The 19,674-nt window shown below is 51.5% G+C and overlaps 4 protein-coding genes across 4 annotated transcripts; 2 read left to right on the plus strand and 2 right to left on the minus strand.

The window, feature by feature from the left end:
- Positions 1 to 525: 525 nt before the first annotated feature.
- AAFC00_007008 (uncharacterized protein) lies at positions 526 to 8,465 on the plus strand (the record flags this gene model as incomplete). The annotated part of the gene is made up of 3 exons (XM_069347055.1): positions 526 to 3,148; positions 3,198 to 3,592; positions 3,642 to 8,465. 3 exons carry the CDS (start codon positions 526 to 528, stop codon positions 8,463 to 8,465), a joined length of 7,842 nt encoding a protein of 2,613 aa, XP_069199927.1.
- A 655-nt stretch (positions 8,466 to 9,120) lies between these two features.
- Positions 9,121 to 11,234, minus strand: AAFC00_007009 (uncharacterized protein; the record flags this gene model as incomplete). The annotated part of the gene is made up of 2 exons (XM_069347056.1): positions 9,121 to 11,018; positions 11,096 to 11,234. 2 exons carry the CDS (start codon positions 11,232 to 11,234, stop codon positions 9,121 to 9,123), a joined length of 2,037 nt encoding a protein of 678 aa, XP_069199928.1.
- Positions 11,235 to 11,836: 602 nt separating this feature from the next.
- AAFC00_007010 (uncharacterized protein) lies at positions 11,837 to 13,694 on the plus strand (the record flags this gene model as incomplete). Its single annotated transcript, XM_069347057.1, has 2 exons — positions 11,837 to 12,389; positions 12,445 to 13,694. 2 exons carry the CDS (start codon positions 11,837 to 11,839, stop codon positions 13,692 to 13,694), a joined length of 1,803 nt encoding a protein of 600 aa, XP_069199929.1.
- Positions 13,695 to 16,886: 3,192 nt separating this feature from the next.
- On the minus strand, positions 16,887 to 18,951 carry AAFC00_007011 (uncharacterized protein; the record flags this gene model as incomplete). The annotated part of the gene is made up of 4 exons (XM_069347058.1): positions 16,887 to 18,069; positions 18,120 to 18,369; positions 18,424 to 18,717; positions 18,777 to 18,951. 4 exons carry the CDS (start codon positions 18,949 to 18,951, stop codon positions 16,887 to 16,889), a joined length of 1,902 nt encoding a protein of 633 aa, XP_069199930.1.
- Positions 18,952 to 19,674: the final 723 nt, after the last annotated feature.

Consider the following 19,674-nt stretch of genomic DNA (forward strand, 5'->3'; position numbering starts at 1 on the left):
GCGGGCTTTGCTTTTGACTCAGGTACGAGCGAGGAAGTACGACAGTACGCTAGCGGATTTTAGATACTGTAATGCCACTGCCAAGATTCCCCGGGGTCGGGGCCCGCTTCGGTCATGTACACTATGTCCCTGTTTGAGATGTACCCGAAACTACCGCACGCCTGACGGTATACAGTACACCTGATCGAGCGTCGACCCGCCTCGCAACAGAAACGGCTCACGCGCACTCTATATGATAACCCAAGCTTGAGAGCTTGCTGTTTTGAGATACAACGGGCAGTATTGACTGCAAGGGTGTGCTGTTCTGAGCTCTGCCTAGCATTGTCACCCACACAACCCTGTTCCTATCAGCCTTGATGGTTGCTGGATAGAGAGCAGCACAAGACCTACGAGTAGGTTGTCCCGGTATTCTGGCCTGCGTTTGATGTGACCGCCGTGCGGCCCTCACACTCCGAGGCATTCCGGAGGTGATGATTCCTTTATCTTGTCTTTTGAAGAGAAGCTCAAACTCGTGTGCCCAGTGAGATGGAGTCACGCACACCGCGCAGTCGGTACCGGTCTTCCACCAACACATCAAGCACACCAGTCCATGATTCTCCCGTAGGGGCTTTGCCACTGACACTCTCGCGTCTGAAAAACCATGGCGACTTCTCCTCTGGCGGCCTTGCAGATGCACAGCGCGCATTGGCTCAAGTGACAGCACAGGTGGACGATGTTTCCACGCCAAACCCTACTCAGGACAACTTCCGCCGTTCTCGCGGCTTCCAGACATTACTAGGTCTACTACGTTCTGCATTTTCAGCAGCGTCTACGCCGAGTGTCGATCGTGATAGGGTGTTATTCGCCGCGTGCACCGAAGTCATCGAGGTTTTCTCAAGGGCATTGAGAGATCACCATGGCAATCATCGGTACTTTGCAAATTGCGTCCCTGGGGGAGGGTGGGAAAACTTGCAAGAATTGTGTCAGCTACTTATCCATCGACTGGTTACGAGTCCATCAGACGAGGAAGATGCAGAGCCTCTGGCAACGCTGATTGTAGCCCTGGCAAAGCTTTCGATCAACCAATCTTCCCAGTCCCAGTCCCAGGTCCTTCGTGCTGCAGAGGATACCGCAATTGAGCCACAGCCCGGCTCTGAGAAGGACGATGCGACTCAGACGCCCAGCGATACCCAACTTAATGGGCAAGATCATCCGATTCAGGCTGAGAAGCAAATTTATCGTGCAAGGGCTTTTGTGAAACAAAAACTTCCTGGAGACTACGAGGTCTGCCATAGCAAAGCCGTCTGCATTTTGGCTGCGATATATACGGGCGTTAGAGGTCGAGGTATCAAGTCCGATACTGATTTCCCTGTTGCCCTTCGTATTTTAGCAATCATCGAGCGATTTGTCCAAAGCTCGGCGTACAATGCTAATGCTGTACATGGTTCTGGCATTCTGACTTTCATACTACCTTGTCTTGCTAAGACGCCTGAGAACACCGAAGAAATGGGGCTACTAAATAGTATCTGCCAGTCACTCCTTGGCCTGGGCTTTGATCGATTGACCGATGCTGCGGAGCTTTTCAAACAGGCTGCTAATGGTCAGGAGGCCAGGTCAATGCTTTTGGCTACAATACGCAAGTCAAAAGAGCCTGCACATATCCAATTCGACATCTCCGGTGGTGGTCACAGTTCCATTGAGCTCCCTGTGTTACCCCATTCCTTCCCTCCAGGTTCCGGTTATAGTCTCACTGCATGGATCAGAGTCGATCAGTTTGATCCGGGCTCACACACCACGCTGTTTGGTGCTTTTGATGCAACGCAGACATGCTTTGTGCTAGTATACATCGAAAAAGATACACACCAGCTGATTCTCCAGACCTCTGTGACTTCTTCGAGGCCTAGCGTACGTTTCAAGAGGACACGATTCAAAGCAGCAGAATGGTATCATGTGGCCATTGTCCATAGACCTTCCAGGTCTAATCATCTGAGCCAAGCTGGGTTGTACATTAACGGTCGCTTTGTTGAAGAGGTACATTCACAGTATCCCCAATCTCCTCCTGTGCTTCTTGATACGCGGGAAAGCAATATCCCACCTCAGATTATAGGGTCGAAACGTCGGCCAGTCCAAGCGTTCTTCGGCACGCCTCAGGATCTCGCGTCCCAGCCTACAGATGTTGCAGGACAATCGCGTTGGTCTCTGGCGCACGCATATCTCTACGATACCTGTCTCTCGCTAGATATGATAGCTGTCCAAGGTGCTATCGGTCCGAGATATTCAGGAAACTATCAAGACTGCATTGGGGCTTTTCTAACCTATCGCGCTTCTGCCGAGCTCAATCGTTACAACGAGATGCTGTACAAGGACAAAAGCGACAAGTCAGACATTGTACGAACGACACAGCAGCACGGCAAGGAGCTGCTGCCGGAGTCAAGGCTTCTTATCAGCATTTCCGCGGCTAACGTGGTTGATGCCGATGGGACTCTCGGTAGCAGTCTCAACATTGTCAGCATGCTAGGCGAGAAAGCAACTCATTCATTCCACGCTCTTGCCAGGAACGGTAATTCGTTCGTTCTCAACTCCGCTCAGCCACTCGCCAATGAAGCGATTTCAAGGCCGCATGGTGCTGCAGTCATTACAGGGGAGCCTGTTATTCATCTTGCACATCCTCTTGACAACGCTCTCTGGCAGATAGGCGGCTGTCTACCCATTGTCATGAGGCTTCTTCAGAATGCGAACACTGATGACGCTATCACCACCTCCGTCGAAATCTTGTTTGAATGCATCCAAGACAATTGGAGGACTAGTGAAGCAATGGAGAAAGGTGATGGTTTCGGTGTTCTCGCTGTTCTTCTGAGGGAGAAACTTGGACTGGGCAATACGACGCCAGGACCTCGAAGACTGAGCCAATCGCGTAGATCGCCCCAGCAGCGAGATGCTCTCGCATTACAACTGCTCAAGATCATCCTGAGATTTGTGGGGTATGACTCCGTCCATCCCGAGAAATCCCTTCTCATAAACCCGATGGCGTATCGAATACTCTTGGTCGATTTTGACACGTGGAGAACTGTCAGCTCAGGTTGTCAAAAACTCTACTACCAACAAATTGCGGATTTCATCTGGAAAAATAACCATCAGTCCTTCAACATGAAGCGCTTCAATCGAAATCGTAAGTGCACCAGCTTACGAAACCCGTGACCTGACTGACTGCAGGGCAGGTATTGTACGAAAGTTACTTGATGCATTGAAGGTGGATGGTGTCACCTCCGAAGTCTTGCCTCACATCTTGCATGCTCTGAAGTCAATTTGTTTGTGTCGATCATCTCACCTTAATCACCGCGAGATTGCAACTTTCATCACCTTCGCTCTGCATGATGATCAAGCTCTAAGTCGAGGGTCGCCATCCATGGCTAAGGTGGTCAGGAGCATTTCGATCCGTGGCCCTCGTGCGTCCACTCCGGACAGTCCTACGCGTACAAAGGATGAACCTCCTATGCCAACACTCAGCAAGATTGATATAGGCAGTCGAGTGCTTGAAATGTATTCACAAGTTCTATGCGCTTTTGATAATGCTTCGCTCATCAAGAAGTTCGAGCTTCACGTTCCACCTAGGGTAAGTCTATGTATCGAACGTCCTTGTACTGTACTGATCGCCGTCGCAGTGGCTTCTCCAGCTAGTGTGTGAGCCATATTCCCGCGTGGTCGCTGCCGCGTTGACGATCATGTCTCGTTGCTTGGTAGACATTCACGGCTTCAAAAGTAAGTTGCTTGACAAGAACGCCGGTTTTGCGATTCTTCAAAGCCGTCTTCGGGCTCAATGGGCTTCTCCTCAAGTTTGGATGAGTTGTTTTGCCATCTTCTTCGGTCGCCCTTTTGTAAGCAATGAGCCGATGGGAGACCTCACTCTATTCCATCTCATTGAGGTCTTCGCACAACACGAAGAACCACAGGTTCACAACCCCGAGATATTCCCTGCTATTGCCGGCATGCTCGAAGCCGGTTTGCGCAGCTTAGTCTCAGAACGTGGAGAACACGGCAGTGTACCTGCTGGCATACCAAAAACGGTGATCCAGTTCCTGGCCGATGTCCACACTCGCAGCCAGTCCTTCCGCAATTTCGCGGTTTCATCTGTATACGTCCAGGAACTTCTCTTCGTGCTCTTCCCCGTCATAGCAAGTTCTGATCGTCTCAATGCTGCTGCGGAGCTGGCTTCGGACGGGCCACTCAACTTCCAGGGCAAGGATGTAATGCTCCGACCTCATTCAAACTCACTTGGCGAGCGACCGACCGTCTTGCGAAGCGGCTCAAGTAAGACGATGCCAGAGCAGAGTCGTAAACCAGTCCAGGCACCTCGACGTACTTCTTCTTTCGTGTTTGTGCATACTAGTGAGAATGTTCAATCGCCAGCACTTGCCAAATTTAGTGCTGTCATGTCTCCAACCAGGAGAACCCAGTTCAAGATCAAGGTCGAGAACTCTGTCGTGGAGTCTCTGCTCGAGGTCATAACATCTGTCTTCATTGATCAGATTTGCCAACGCAAAGACTTCTCCGGATTCGGACTCTTCCTCAAGGTGCCACCGGGCTTTCAAGAACACCAAGCCTATTTCGAGTCTTATGTACTCCTGCACGTTACTAACCAACTCTGGAGCTATCTCCAGCTCAACCAGAAACTGCTTGTCGAACCACGCGTCCTGACCAATCTTGCAAAATACAGCCTTCACATGGCCGAAGCTGTGTTTGAAGGCTGGTTTATTGATGGCGCCCAGCCCCTACTTGATTTCATAGGCAAGATACTGGATTATCTACAACAACCAGCTATTGCTTCCACCAAAGCCGTACGACTGTGCAACCAGGCTGTGACCACACTGCGATCTGTGTTTTTACGAGTGACCCTACTTCGACTCTCCGAGCTGGACGAAAACGACGATGATCAGGAGTCGCTCACGTTCATCAGCAAGATGAACTACTGGCAAACCATTCTATTCTCTCCCGAAAACCAAGAGCTGCCGTTTATTCGTTTGATCTGCTACTTGCTCTACATGAAGCTAGTGTCGCCTTCACGACCGGTCAGACTAGCCGCAGCGTCATTGTGGCGCATGCTTTTGGTCCAAAAGCCAACAGAAGCCGCCACCATCTTGGTACAAAATACTGATCCAGGCCAGAGACATCTCTCCACAGGTCTGATTAAGCTTGCTGCTCACGATGATGAAGAACTCCTTCAATGGATCGATCAGAATCGCAGACCTCTGGACGAGTTCTTTCAAGAGACGCTCGCTACGAAATGGGAAGAGTTTGTGACGTCCGAGAATCAGAAAACTGAAGAGACCGCCAGAAATCGCCTAGCGAAGCGGAAAGAGAAGCTCAAGCAATGGCAGATGATCGAAGCAGAAATAGACAACGTGCTTCATCACCACGAACGAGCGGCACGACATTCCCGTGCAAACATTTATGCGCAAGAGCGCCTAAAGTATCAAGGTATTGTGCAAGATCAGCAGGAGAACATGAGCCACTTGCACACAGTCATTGCAAGGTTCGAAACCCAAGTGCGACAACCTTCAGGCTTGTGGCCATATGGGGGACCGCTAAAGTGGCAGCTTGATCAAACGGAAGCTCGCAATAGGATGCGGATGCGGATCGTACCGGACAATAAGCGTACGCAAGAGACTTATCAGTCGAAGAGGAAGGCGTCAGAGAGGCTGCTCGAAAACAGACTTCAGGTTGGCACCACCTCGCCAAATATCGGCACGAGTGGTCTTGCCTCCCCAATATCAATCAGCACTCCCACTCAATATCTAGAAGAGCCGACGGACCCGAATGAAGAGACGCGATCGAGAAGTACTTCGCTGACCGCTTCGGGGCTCCTTGATGGCGAATTCGAGATGGTTGATGACCCGAGGGATGACGAAGAGGGGTATGAGGACAAGAATCGCAAGGTTCTAAAAAGTCTCCGTCGGGGAGATCGGGTGCAGAACATATGTAATGTGTCTCGCATCCTGGGTCTCGAGGCATTCGAAGGACTTATGATTATTGGTAAGAAGTGTCTGTACCTGCAAGATGCTCTGTTCCAGCGCTCGGATGGCGAGATTGTCAGCGTCTCACAAGCGCCACTCGAAGAGCGGGACCCGTATGTGCAGATGATCTCTGGTAAAGAGATCAAGAGCCATCGTGCACAACAACGTGCTGATAGAGAGCCTGCAAGACATTGGACTTGGCAAGAGCTTCTCAGCCTTTCGAAACGGCGTTTCCTTTTTCGCGATGTCGCTCTTGAAGTGTTCTTCACTGATGGACGGAGCTACCTCCTGACGTTTATGACGCCAAAGACCAGAGATGATGTGTACTCATATCTCATGAAAAAAGCGCCGCATATGCAGGGAGACATATCATCACTTCCAGCCGAAGATGCGTGGCGACTGGATACTCTGCGTAACCCAGAAGAGACGCCTCAATCCTTTGGCTCTAAGCTCACGAACGTCTTCGCCTCTACCCATGCGAACGTAGCCACGCGAAAGTGGATGCGTGGAGAAATCTCGAACTTCCAGTATCTCATGCTGGTCAACACCATGGCTGGCCGGACTTTCAACGATCTTACCCAGTACCCGATATTCCCGTGGGTTTTGGCAGACTATACCAGCGACGAGCTCGATCTCACAGACCCACGGAGCTTTCGCGACCTGTCTAAGCCGATGGGTTGCCAGCACCCTAGTCGAGAGTCGGACTTCCGTGAGCGCTACCGCAGCTTCGCCGAAATGGGTGATGAAGACTCGCCAGCATTTCACTATGGTACACACTACTCGACTGCCATGATTGTGTCATCTTATCTGATTCGTCTACCACCTTTTGTTCAATCCTATCTCGTTTTACAAGGTGGTTCTTTTGATCATGCGGACCGACTATTTGATTCCATTGAGAGGGCTTGGCTTTCTGCTTCGAAGGAGAATATGACGGATGTCCGCGAGCTGACTCCAGAGTTCTTCTATCTCCCCGAATTTTTACAGAATATAAATGGTTATGAGTTCGGGCAGAAGCAAGGTAGCAACGAGGTGGTCAACGATGTACAGCTGCCCTCATGGGCAAAGAACGACCCGCACATATTCATCGCCAAACACCGCGAAGCGCTCGAGAGTCCTTATGTCAGTCAGCACCTTCAAGAATGGATAGATCTCATCTTCGGCTACAAACAGCGCGGCGAAGCTGCTCTGGAAGCAACGAATGTATTCCACCACCTCAGCTACCAAGGTGCCAAAAATCTGGATGCAATGCAGGACTCACACGAGAAGTTGGCGACTATAAGCTTTATCCACAATTTCGGACAAACACCTCATCAAGTCTTCACCCGTGCTCACCCACGCAAGAGCGATGACGAGAAGATTCACGTTGCACGTTTAGACTCTGTTGCCGAATCACTTGTCAGGATACCATTCCCGGTGCACGAGGGTCACGAGCGCGCAGCCTCACTCACATGGTCAACGACGCAAGACCGACTTCTCACGTCTTCACCATGCAGGATGACGTTACCACCGGCGTGCAAGATTTACGCGCAGTGGGGCTACAGTGATAACAGCTTGCGCTTCTTTTCCACGTCCGAGAGTCGTGGTTCAAGGCAGCAGATTGCACTTTATGAAGGCACGCATGTTGGCCCTATTAGCACGCTCCTCTTCGCTGACAGTAAAACACTCATTACTGGCGGCGCAGATGCCACAATCGGCGTCTGGAATGTCAACACCCCTGCCAGTGGGGATACGATCGAGGTGACGTCCAAGACATACCTTTTCGGTCATCGCACCCCCATATCGATGCTTGCGATAAGCCGAGCGTTCAGCACTCTTCTGTCGGTATCAACAGACGGCCACGTCTTGCTTTGGGATCTGAATCGTTTCGATTGCGTGCGTGTCCTTCAACACCCGCCTCCGCTTTTGTCTACAGATGCATCAGCCGTCCCTAAACCGCACCCTATATCCGCAGCGAAGATAAGCAATCTCACGGGCCACATCGCACTGTGCTCAGCAGACAGCGTGAAAGTTTTTACACTGAATGGCCACCTCCTCGTCGAGCAACGCGTCTGCGACCCCTCGGACTCCGACGACGAAGTGACAGCTTGCGCCTTTTACGAAGGCGAACGGGGCGAATGGGTCGAGCGAACCCTGCTCTTCACAGGCCACAAGCGCGGCGTCGTCAATGTCTGGAACCTGGTCACTCTTCGAGACGGAGCGTGGTACTTACAGCTCGTCAAGCGCATGAACAACAACGAGGGCAACAACAACAACATCGGTCTCAGAGACCGTGCGGCGGCAGCAGCAGCAGCAGCAGCAGCTGGTGGCGAGGATGGTGTTGTCCCGCATTCGCCCGTCGTTTCCTCGTCGGCCGCAGTCACTTCGATCTTGCCGCTTGCTCAGAGCGTGTATGTCGGGGATGAAGAAGGCAGGGTGTATGAGTGGAGTTGTGTGCTCAAGGAGAGCAGTAGAGGGTTCGGCGGATGGAGGGTCTAAGGGTCTAGGGGGAATCTTTTGGTCGCGGCGCGGGCTTGTCGATACCGTTGTTGTATTTATTGTAGATGGCTATCGTCGCGGAAGAAAAGCAACACTTTCTTTTTTTTGGTCTGGGATATTTGTCAAATGTGTTTTCCTTATTTGTGCATGTCAAAATTCAATCTATTATTGCATGAGCATGTATACATACAGTCAAGCATGTGGAGTTCCCATACATACCTAGGATATGTGGTATCTACATATCCCATCGCAAGCGCGTAGTACAAACATAGCTTCCCCTGTCGCCCTCGAACCCACTCTCTTGAGCGTATGAAGCTCCGGAACAAGTGGACACCATCATACATCTTTATCATGGCTTTTGTCTGCATCACTCCTAGTGCGTTGCGTGTATCCCGTCACATTACAAGTAGATAAAAAGGTGTGTATATGTATGTATGTGAAGGTAATTCTCTACATTAGAGTTTGCTTACGGTAGGTAGGTAGGTAGGTTATTTGTTTTAGTGGGGGTATCAGCATCCAAGTATCAGTATGCGTAGTCTCAGTCATGTACAAGCGACCGAACAAAGCAGGCGAAAAGAAAGAAAGACAGTTCAGATTACTCCAGCCATCATGCACCCATGCATGTCCCCTTTTCTCAGCTTCGCCGACAACAAACTCAAGGTGAAGACTCGACGTCGTCGTCAAGACTTGTATGCATCGCCGCGGCGTGTCTCCCGTGTTGCCGTCCAGAGAAGCCGTTGACGATGGCGAAGGTGCTGCTATTTGCATCTGGAGCTTCGGAGTGGCTCTGATCGTACTCTTCCTCATCTGATAGCGTCGAGGGAGTCAGGCTGGCTGTGGAGTCTTGCGTTGAGGAAGGAAGATTCTGTTGCCGCCGTTGCTGGGGGGTATGGCTTCTTTGCATCCGCTGCTTCATCTCCACGTCTCGGGGTCCGTGGCTTGTCGTTCGACTCTTTCTGTGTCTTCTTCTTCTGCTGCTGCTTTTGTCCGTGCTATGGTCGTTGCGTACGTTGAGATCGTGGTCGTCGTTAGGAGGAGAAAGAGTAATGCCCGCTTCGGCTTTCAGGCGCTCGTAGTCTTGGCCGAGAGGATAGAGCGTGTCGCCTGCCGTGTGGGATGCGCAAGGGGATCGGCGGACTGGAAAGAACCAGTCGAATATGCGGACGCCCATGACCTGGCGGAAGTTGGAGAGCGGGTCGAGTTTCCAGGGGTTCATGCCTGGTCTTGTTTTCAAGATGGCGAAGGTACGAGGAGGTGGAGCACGGATGGTTTCTGGCGATGGCGAGGCGTGGGGTGCTGTGTAGAGGGGGTAGGTTATCGTGCCTACCCAGGGATGCTGTGGTTGCTGATGGTCAATAGTTTGACTTGTTGGTCTCTTTGGCGCCGTAGGCCGTTGGCGGGTCTTGGAGCCATGGAACATCAGCCGCGTGCATTCGCCTGGCTCGAACCCGGTTTTGTCTACGGAATGTACACTTGGGCTTGTCGCGCTCAAGCTATGATTGGGAAGGCTCTCCGAAGGTGAAGGTGTCCGAGGAAGTGTAGCACCTTCAGTGCTAGCATCGAGTCCAGGTGAAGCGGGTAAGGGCTGCTTTTGCTGGTAGTATTTGTGTGGATCTGGGAGGTAGACCGCAAGATACATGGTGCGAGATGCATGGTTGATGTTGTCGATTGTGGTTGTGTTCATGAGAGCAAGATGAATGCTTGTGCCCGCCATGCCGGCAGTAAATAGCGTGAAGACTGCGGCGAGGATGAGAGTGGCTAGCCAATTGCCTTCGACACCGAAATCACGCGAGCTCCTGTCATGGAAGAAATAGGCCATGACTATCAGAATGTAGAGGGTGTAGAGGGCTGTGTGAGAGGTGAATTGTATGAAGAAATTGAAGTTCTTCTCGGCCACCACACCGCCGACCCAGGGGCAGAAATGGTCGAGCTTCATGACGCATCGGCCGACATCGTTACAGTGATGTGACCTATCTGGCTTCCAGGTCGCGCATGTGCCGCACCAGATTGGCAAGCCGTTGGGATCGCATGCGAAAACATCCTTGGAGTGGAAATGCTCGAGTCCAGGCGGGGGCGCAGTTTCTCCTCTAAAGATGGCGTCCAGGTTCAGTGTGGTGACAGACTGACCATGCGATCCAATGCTCGGCTTTTCTATGCCGCTCATAGCATCCTGTCGACCGGTCGAGGGACGGGAAGTGGGCTGGGAGCGTCCGGTAGAGGAAGTGGGAGGCCGTTGAAAGCCCAGAGTGGTGGAAGAGGGTCGGGAAGTATCGTTGAGGGCATTAAGATCATCTTCTGGAGGGGGCTCAGCTACGTCGGTCGTCGTGCATGAGTGCGAGGCTTGGTGGTGTTCCAGAGGCTTTTGCTCTATCATAATAGACTCGACATTGTTTCCTTTCTCAATGTAACCGGGATCGCGAGTGGACTCCAGCAGTCGGAAATATGTCACGGCAGGTAGGAACAGGAAGACAAAGTACAGTGCTATGATGGCTATTCCAGCGCCGGGACGACTCTCGATTCCATAATGGGAGGGTCCGCGGATGAGATATTGCGCTGTTGCCGTGTTAGAAAGCAATCGAGCAGGAAGGTGCGCGTACGAGCGCGACTCTGAACGACAATGCAGGACTCACTGGCTACCAGAGCAACGACAACCCAAGAAACATAAGATACAAGCCCGACCAAGATCAATGGTACGACGACGGCAGCGAATTTGTTTTGCAATTGGCGTTTCTCCAGTTCAGGCCTGCGTCTGGACGTGCCTATAGCCATGATCGAAGCCCAAGGCAGATATAGCGAGAAGCGCACTGATCGTGGTAGCACAGACGCATAGTCTCTACTATGTGAACAGAAGCGTGGTCGTATACTCCGTATCTTTAGCTACAGTATGGCACTGCTTCAAGTTCATGCACCACAGTCCAGACTGTATGCTTTAATTGTTCTTATCCATTGATTGGTCATGAACGGGCGTTGTCACATGCTGCCGCGCCGCGCCCTCGAAATCTGGAGGCGGGTATTAGATGACGTCGCGCCACTGCTCGAGTTGGCAGATCGCGGCTCGCGTTTTGGGGAAAGCAAGCTTCTACGAGCTCAGCAGCAGCAGCACGGCACGAGTGCATGAGGAGTGCATGAAAGAAGTGTGTGAGCTAAAGATATTCGAATCATATCAGGCAGAGGTATCAGCACGATAGTAATACCAACTCTCTTTCATCTGTTCATTCCTTTCGGAGAGCCAAGACAAGAGAGGATATCGAACCCCTCTTGTATCCGCCGACACTCTACTCCAACTCTTAGTTCCAGGCTGCAACTCTACCGGCAGCTTCTGGTTTCTGACAGACCAACGACATTGATTCACAAAGAAAAAAAAACTTATCATGGCGCTCATCCAGACGTCGCTCATATGGGTGGCATATGCAGTAGCCGTTGCCATCCTCCTCTTCATCGCTTCCATCTTTGTCTATGTCTACCAGGCACCGCGTGAGCGTTCAGCCGTGGTCTCGATAGTGTGTATCTTCACTGTCTTGTCTCTGCTGGCGACTGTGCTTCTCATGCCTGTTGATATCGCTCTGGTCTCCTCGACGACAAGAAGCAGCTTGGGAAGAAAGAAAGACTGGGCCACACCGGATGCCGTCGACAATATCATTTTCCAACTCAAGATTGTCTATTACACCCTCTACAGCCTCGACGCCTTGCTCTGCTTGCTTGTTGTTCCCTTCACCTACTTTTGGTACGAAGAGTATGATGAGGTTGCCGACGAAGAAGGCACTCAGACTGCCGGAAGCAGACTCTGGGGTGCTTTCAAGTACACCATTGCATTTGTCCTACTCGTTGTCACTCTGTTCCTTGTTGGCTTCTTCGTCCCCGTCGCCAAGCAGGGCAAACAGCACCGAGATCTTGACTTTTTCAAGGATCTTTTGGCAGAGAATCGTGAGTACTCTTACCTGCGTCAGCAGACCGAATACACCTGACTGACAATCACTAGATGGCGAGCGTGCTTTGACTTTTGCGATTGGACTACTCGTGACTATCGGAACCGTGCTCTACTGCCTCTACACTGCCCCCGGACTCGCTTTGTTGCCATTGACTCTGATCAAGTCTGCTCCACGCATGTCAGCGCCTTCCATCGCCGCAACGACATCTTCCCAGCTTGCCCAGAATCGTGAACGCCAACGCCAACTCGAGGGTCGTAACCAGGGTCGTGAGGGTGGACTGGACTCGAGAGATAGACGTGAATTGGAGGCTCTGGTCCGGGAGGAGCGCACACTTGTCCGTCGTGAACGTCTTGCCGCCGAATCATCCGGTGAGGGTCATAACTGGTTCGTCCGCGCCTGGATCAAGATCGAGGCTGTCTTCCGTCCCATCAAGCTCCTCGGTGGTCTTCTTCTTATTGTCATTGTTCTCGTTGTCTGGGCCTCGATGCTCATCACCGGGGTCGACAAGATTAAAAACAGCGTCTGCTCAACCGGCTGCGGCTACCTTCTCGCCCATAACAAGATCTTTCAGCCCATCAACTGGCTTATGGTCGTCACCAGCAAGGTCTTCCCGGTCGACTACATCATTTTCCTTCTGTTGACCCTCACTTTCTTTGCTGCCAGTGTCATTGGCATCGCCACGATTGGCATTCGCTTCCTCTGGGTCACTCTTTTCCGCATCCGCACCCATCACACCTCCCCACAAGCCATGCTCATGGCAACTGTTTTGTTGACGCTCATGGTCTTCGCCCTGAATTACGCCATCGCAATGATGGTCGCGCCGCAATACGCCACCTTCGGCCCTCAGACCTTCTGCGACCGACCCTTCCGCAACGGAGATGAACAACCAGACTGCAGCGAGCATCACAAGGCCATCCGCCCTTGCACTGAGGACACGGACAACCCTGCCGCCCGACTCGTCTGCACTCCCTCGGTCGTCTCTACTTTCCTGAACCGCATCACCATCAACTTTCCCTTCTTCGGCGTTTTTGACTTCTGGGCTCAGTTCGCCTTCCTCGGCATCTTCATGGTGGTCTTCATTGTCATGCTGTTCAGGACCCCGCATCTGGACGAGGAACAGCTTGACGAGGACTTGAGAGAGGAGGAAGAGGAGGGCCTGCTTGCCAGTACTGGTAGGAGGTTCGGTGCCACTTGGCAGGATATTACTGGTAGAGCTACCGGTGTCAAGAGAGCGCCTGCTGGCGGCTACGGATCCACTGCCGCTACCAATGGCGACTCGGCTCATGACGACGTTGAGTGATGATGCACAGAGGCGAAGAAGAGTCGAGCCCGGTTTGTGAAACTCGCATAGGGTCTCAATGCTCCTTTCCCCTAAACATGCAGAAGAAGATGGGTTCAACGAATCATTAATGTTCGTTACTCCTGTCACCTGCTCGTTCACGTGTTTATTTGACTTCTCTTCTGTTCTCGCCTTTTGCAAGCTTTCGATGCGCTTTCAATGAACGACACCAAATATCACAACGCCCCACGAAAACAAAACAAAATTGACTCACTAACCCCTTTTTGAACAGAAGAACAACGGACAATAATTGCACTTGTTTCATTGCTTTGATTCTGCATGATTTGTATTACTGCATATATTTCGATCGTTTTGCTTTTCTCTTCTCTATTGAAATATGATACCACCTTATGAGATCTGAATATGATTGCTAATTGTCCTTCTCTCTTCTGCTCGTCTGAGGTTGTGTGGTTATGTGTGAGTGCCATCGCATGAGAGAATTGAGTTGATACTTGTGACTCGAAAGCGAGTATATGATCAAGGCTTGACGAGACGACTTTCTCCTTTAGCGGTCTTTATAAACTACACTGTCACTGAGGACGGAATCAGTGGCAGCATTGTCCATACTCAGGAGCAGCTTCGATCTATGGCTGCCTTCTCCAAGAACTATGGCTCTTTTCCGAGCACTATGATAAACAAAGACGTTAGATCAAGCTAGGTTTTGCGGTTCACTTCTTCTTACATCGGGGCCTTAGACGCCATCCTACCTTCCCCATGCTACACCACTTTCACTCAGATTACAATAGTGAAGCCACCACCAGGTGTAGTCCACTCCGATCTGCACCGATGGGCCTAAATACGTGTTGATCCAGATGAAAAACGCGTCCTTCACTTCACTCGAGGCGCGAGAAGAGTTTCGTCTTTCCCTTCTCTTCTTCTCTTATTGCTCGAAGTCCTTCTCTCCGACGTCCACAACTTCTTTCCGCTCAGCAGACTCGATAAGTCGCCATCTCAACCAGTGGTGATCAACCCGACACAACCGATATGATGCCTCCCAAAGTAAGTTCTGAGTAAGCCTTGAGCTCTAGATTATAATGCTGACCCTTTGATCGAAGACTGCAGCCTCTGCTGCGGCTAAGAAGAGCCAAGCCTCCAAAGAGCGTCCACTCACCCCGAAGTCAGATGCTGAAGACGGAGAGGTCTCCGAAGTCAAGCCAGAGACGAAGACCAAGTCTAAAGCTCGCAAGGGCAAGAAGGCTCCAGAAAAGGATTACAAGGATCTTCCCTTCGATGTCGACAGAGGCGCCGTCCCTCCTGTGGATGTTGCCTTTGCCACCGACGGCAAGGAGGCCGCACTCCTCGACAATGGCCAGTTCGGTCAAGACTTGAGACTCCGTGCTCAGCAGCCATTCGCTCTGCTCAAGACAGTAGGCTGCTCCATCAGACCCAGATCTTCCGCGAGGTGAAGTGAAGTGAAGACTAATCTCGACCACCAGATCATGATCAACGAGGGTGACTTCGCCGGCAGCCAGGCCATCATCGTCGCTCCCTCCAAGCCATTCCCTTTCATTGATCTGCCCCTGCTGGTCCGCACAACCATCTACCGCTACTGCTTCGCGCCCTCTGGCAAAGTCTACGGCAAGCTCGACATCACCCAGGGCCCGGTGGCCAAAGGCTATGCTGCGAAGGATCGACTCGGTCTGCTTCGCATTAGCAAAGAGGTAAGTAACACCATGTCCTCCATATAGCGCGATGCGTACACTACTGAATCTCCTCTCAGATCGCAAACGAAGCCCGCCCAATCCTGTACAGCTTCACCTTCCGCTTCGACAAATCCGACACGCTGCTCTCCTTCCTGATCAGCGCCGGCGACAAGATCCGCGACCTGCTAACCTCGATCGAAATCACACTATACACCAAAGCCGTCGCCGCGCCCATGATGACCCTGCTTGCCGAATGCAAGAGGCTGCAGCTGATCCACTTCATCGGCGGCGTCGGTGTGGGCCAGAGCCCCAGCAAGGCGGCCAAGGTGTTTTATGCTGACGCGCACCGGTTTCTCGAGGTTTTCGGCGCCGCGCGTGGTGAGAAGTATGTGGGTATCGATGTGCTGGCGTTTGGAAAGAATTGTCTCGCGCACAAGACTGAGGAGGGACTGGTTGCGTGGAATGAGGATGAGGTCGATGAGTTTACTGCTGCGTTGAAGGAGAGGCTTGGGTGAGCTTGCTTGCGCTTCCTTCTGACCCTTTTTTCCTTGCTTCGCTGGTTGGGCACACCACGAGATCGTAGGGCCGCCTTGAAGATCTGCTTTTGTTGTTCCTTTTTCCTTTGTTCTACGTTTTGATTTTCACCCTTTCTATCTGCTTTCTCATCTCTTTTGCGGCTATGGCGTCTAGCCAAATTAGTGCCTCTGTCCACCTCAGGAGAGCGAGCATCCGTCTCGAGCAGTGGGACCCGGCAGGGAAGCAGGCATCTCACGTACACCGTATCTAGAACTGCTATCTTCTCTGGGAAGAGCAAGCAATATACCCACCGACTAGCACTTTAACTCATCAAATTTCATTCTCCCCTTCCTTTCTCCCTCCTCCGCATCAATCATGGCCGCAGAAGAAAAAGAAAGGAAAAAGCCAACGGGGATTGTTGCGTTAGACCACGAGCTGATTTCTCTTATTTCTTGACGTCTAGTGATGACCTCAACCTCCCGAAATGGACTTGTACCTGTGCGTCTAGAGTACCCGGGCATGTTTGCGGACAGGTCATGTTGGCGTCTTTATCGTCATCTTCGTCATCATCGAGTACGACGAATACGATGACCTAGGTAGGCAGCAAAGACGACGTGTTGGAACAGCGAAGATGTATATTGTCTTGGGGAACGCTTTGTGCAGCTGGACAACGACTACCCGAGATGCATTTCACCGTGGCCTTCTCCGATCGATGATTGTCTGATTAATTGATTGATTGATTGCTTTGTATAAAATAAACGAATAATATACATGAACGAAAGCAAAAAAAAAACCACGCCAGCGCAGACCGGATCAAAACTACAACTAGTCATTTTCCCCTTTCCATTCCAATTCGTGACGGTTTTATTTTCGAAAGCTAAAGGAAAGAGAAAAGATAAACACGTCAAAAGGCTTGGCCAGGGACGTTCGTCTCATCGCCAGTCGTCATTATCGTCATCGGCATTTCTGCGTCCTTCGCTGCCGTCTGTGGTCCTCATGATCCGCCTGCGGTTCTTGGAGCCGTCGTCGTCGCCAGCGTCGGCGGTGGGACGAGACCGTGAGAGTAGGGGAAACTCGCGGATGCGAATGTGGATGTGGGATCCCAGCCCATGCTTTGTCTCCTGCCGCTGCCACCACCGCAATTTCCTCCATTTGTAGCCGAGTAAGTCGATGTGGAGTTATTGGAGTACGAACTTGATATTGAGTGTGTGCGATGATAAGGGGCGGGAAGGGTGCTGTTGTTGTTGTTGTTGTTATTCCCTGTATGTAAGGCCAGATAAGGACGATGATGTTGAGGCTGGGGGGATCGTGTTGTTGAGCGGTTGATATGCAGAGATGCTGTTACTGGTTGCTCTTGTTGCTCTTGCTGTTGCTGGTTTTGATGTTGACTGATGGAAGGCAGTAACGGATCAGGCAGTCTGGCGCTTGGATAACGTGGCGGTGGCGACCATGCTGCCGGTTTTGGACTCGATATTTCTGGTTTTGGAGTAGTCGTCGTTTCCGTGATTGTGGGACTCAACGTCTTCAGGTCCATGTCGTAGGCGTCCTTGGTTGTTGTGTTCTGCATCTCGAACTCTATGCCGCTTGATCGTCTGTAAGTTCTCGGCGATGCTTTTCCTGATGGTTGACATGGCACGGTGCCGAGATCCGTCGGTCTGCGTGCGTCTAGAGAGATGAACTCCTGCTTGTCTTTCGAGAAATATTTCGTAAAGAAGTCCCTCCACCCTTCGAGCAGTGACCATCTGAATAGAAGGAAGAACAGTTGGATGCCGATGAGCGAAAGCATGATTAGCACAGCGCGTACGACGCTCTCTTTCAGAAGCCATTGCTCCGCGAGCTTCAAGCATTGAGATTTGGCGCCCGAATGCGCCATGAGACACAGTATCCATGGCTCAGCACGATCGTGATCCTTCTTAAGCTTGCTTATCAGTCTATCGAGATCAACGAATACTACCGCAAAGAAGATGACATCCACGAGAGTTATAGTGACGATCAAAATGCCACGCCATTGTAACCACAGGACGGACTGGAGACGGCGCCAAATGGCTCTAGCAGTCTGTGTCCTCACGCTTGCGCTATAGGTGGGTAGGCCGCCTGACGTGCTGGTGTGAGTCGATTGGGATGCAGAATCTCCGGACCAAAGATTGGCGATGAAGACGCGGAGGCAGTGGCCGAATCTATCAACTGTATTAGCTCAGATGTGCATGACATTACAGGTATTACGAACGTTGCGAGCTGCAAAATCAGTGCCACCACCGCAGCACCCAGCAGCCATCCCCAGAAGGTAGTCATAGACTTTTCATGGTTCACATGGCAAGCGCCGCCGAAGCGGAAGGACACTCCTGTGACTGACAGCGTGGCCGCCACCAGTATTGCCACGCCACCCCAGCCGAGCGCATGCGAGAAGTAGTAGAATCGTTGTCCAGGCATAATGTCCCAGCATATCTGCAAATGCATAGAGAGCGCGCGAATGAGGACTATCATCTGATCAGTATATAGAGTAACATGCTTCGAGATTCCGCAGCACTTACTCCAGATTGCTCCCGACAGCCCGCCTGCGACAATGAAGGCTCCTGACCAGGCACAAGTCATCGACGAATGCATATCGTTTGGCGTAATAGCATTGTAGCATTGATCAGGTTGAGCGCCCAGGGGGACGATGAATCCAAGATTGAGAATGAGAACGCCAACAATCAGACAGACACTGAGATAGTGTCTCCGCGTCTGTTGTACAGGAAGAAAGAAATATGATGTGAGGAGAAAGAAAAGAAGTATGAACCCGACTACATTAAGCCATGCAGCGATGCTATTGTACGTCGAGAATGCTTCGAACTGCGTCAGAGGTGGAGAAGCAAAGTTGGCTCTAATCAAGCAAGGGACTTACAGTCGTGATATGTCCAATAGGTTGTAGGACACGGCAGACAGCAGGTGGGATTTCCAGGCAATGCACGTGTTGTCGCGCAAAGACGACCGTCGATGAAGCCACCCTCGCTGGGAAACATAGAAGCATCGTAGAACGGTATTGGACATCGCCCATTACGAGTAGCATTGAATTCCATGCTTTGAGATATTCACCGAAGACCAACTCAATGCCGTGTCAAATCCAAAGGTTCCACACAGCTTGCAATCAAGCACATATGTAAGTGACGAAAGCACACGCCTCACCCACACCAAACAGCACTCCGAGATATATCACTTTGAGCGCTGTGATTCAGTAATTCGCTCGTAGTCCTCAAATGGCAGAGGGCGCCTAGATAACTGATAGTCTATCAAGGTACTGAACAAGCGCAAGCGGAAGACTGCAGAGAGCGGGTCGCTGACGTGAGACCCCTCGTGTTTATACACTCGACATCAGATGGCTACTGGACAGAAGTGGGTTCGAACTAGGCGAGCAAGTCACCCATTGTGCGACGATCGAATGGAGAAGGGAGTAGTAACAAGACATGTTCTTGGGAGACCGCTCCAATGTCTACGGGACGAGGGACGGGCGCCGGTCGAAGTTCAATTTTAGATACGTTCCCTCTACGCCATAGCGGCAGCGTGGCGACGAGCAATCTGGTCGCAGGTACAAGCAAATCGGTCTCAGTGGTTGCGGATGTTCACGTCCTGCTGGATCCATATTGCATATGTGCGAGGCGGGTCATGGCTGCGGGACCCGAATGTCAGACCATCGCCATCATTGCTGACTAGTAAAAGCTACAGCATGGTCCAAGACTTGCATCATTCCCGCTACTGGCTACTGTGGCCGTAGTCAAGCTCGGTGAGCATGCGTGCTTGCTGTG

This window comes from Neodothiora populina (assembly GCF_041146345.1).
Source record: "Neodothiora populina strain CPC 39397 chromosome Unknown canker_contig_8, whole genome shotgun sequence".
NCBI lineage: Eukaryota > Fungi > Ascomycota > Dothideomycetes > Dothideales > Dothioraceae > Neodothiora > Neodothiora populina.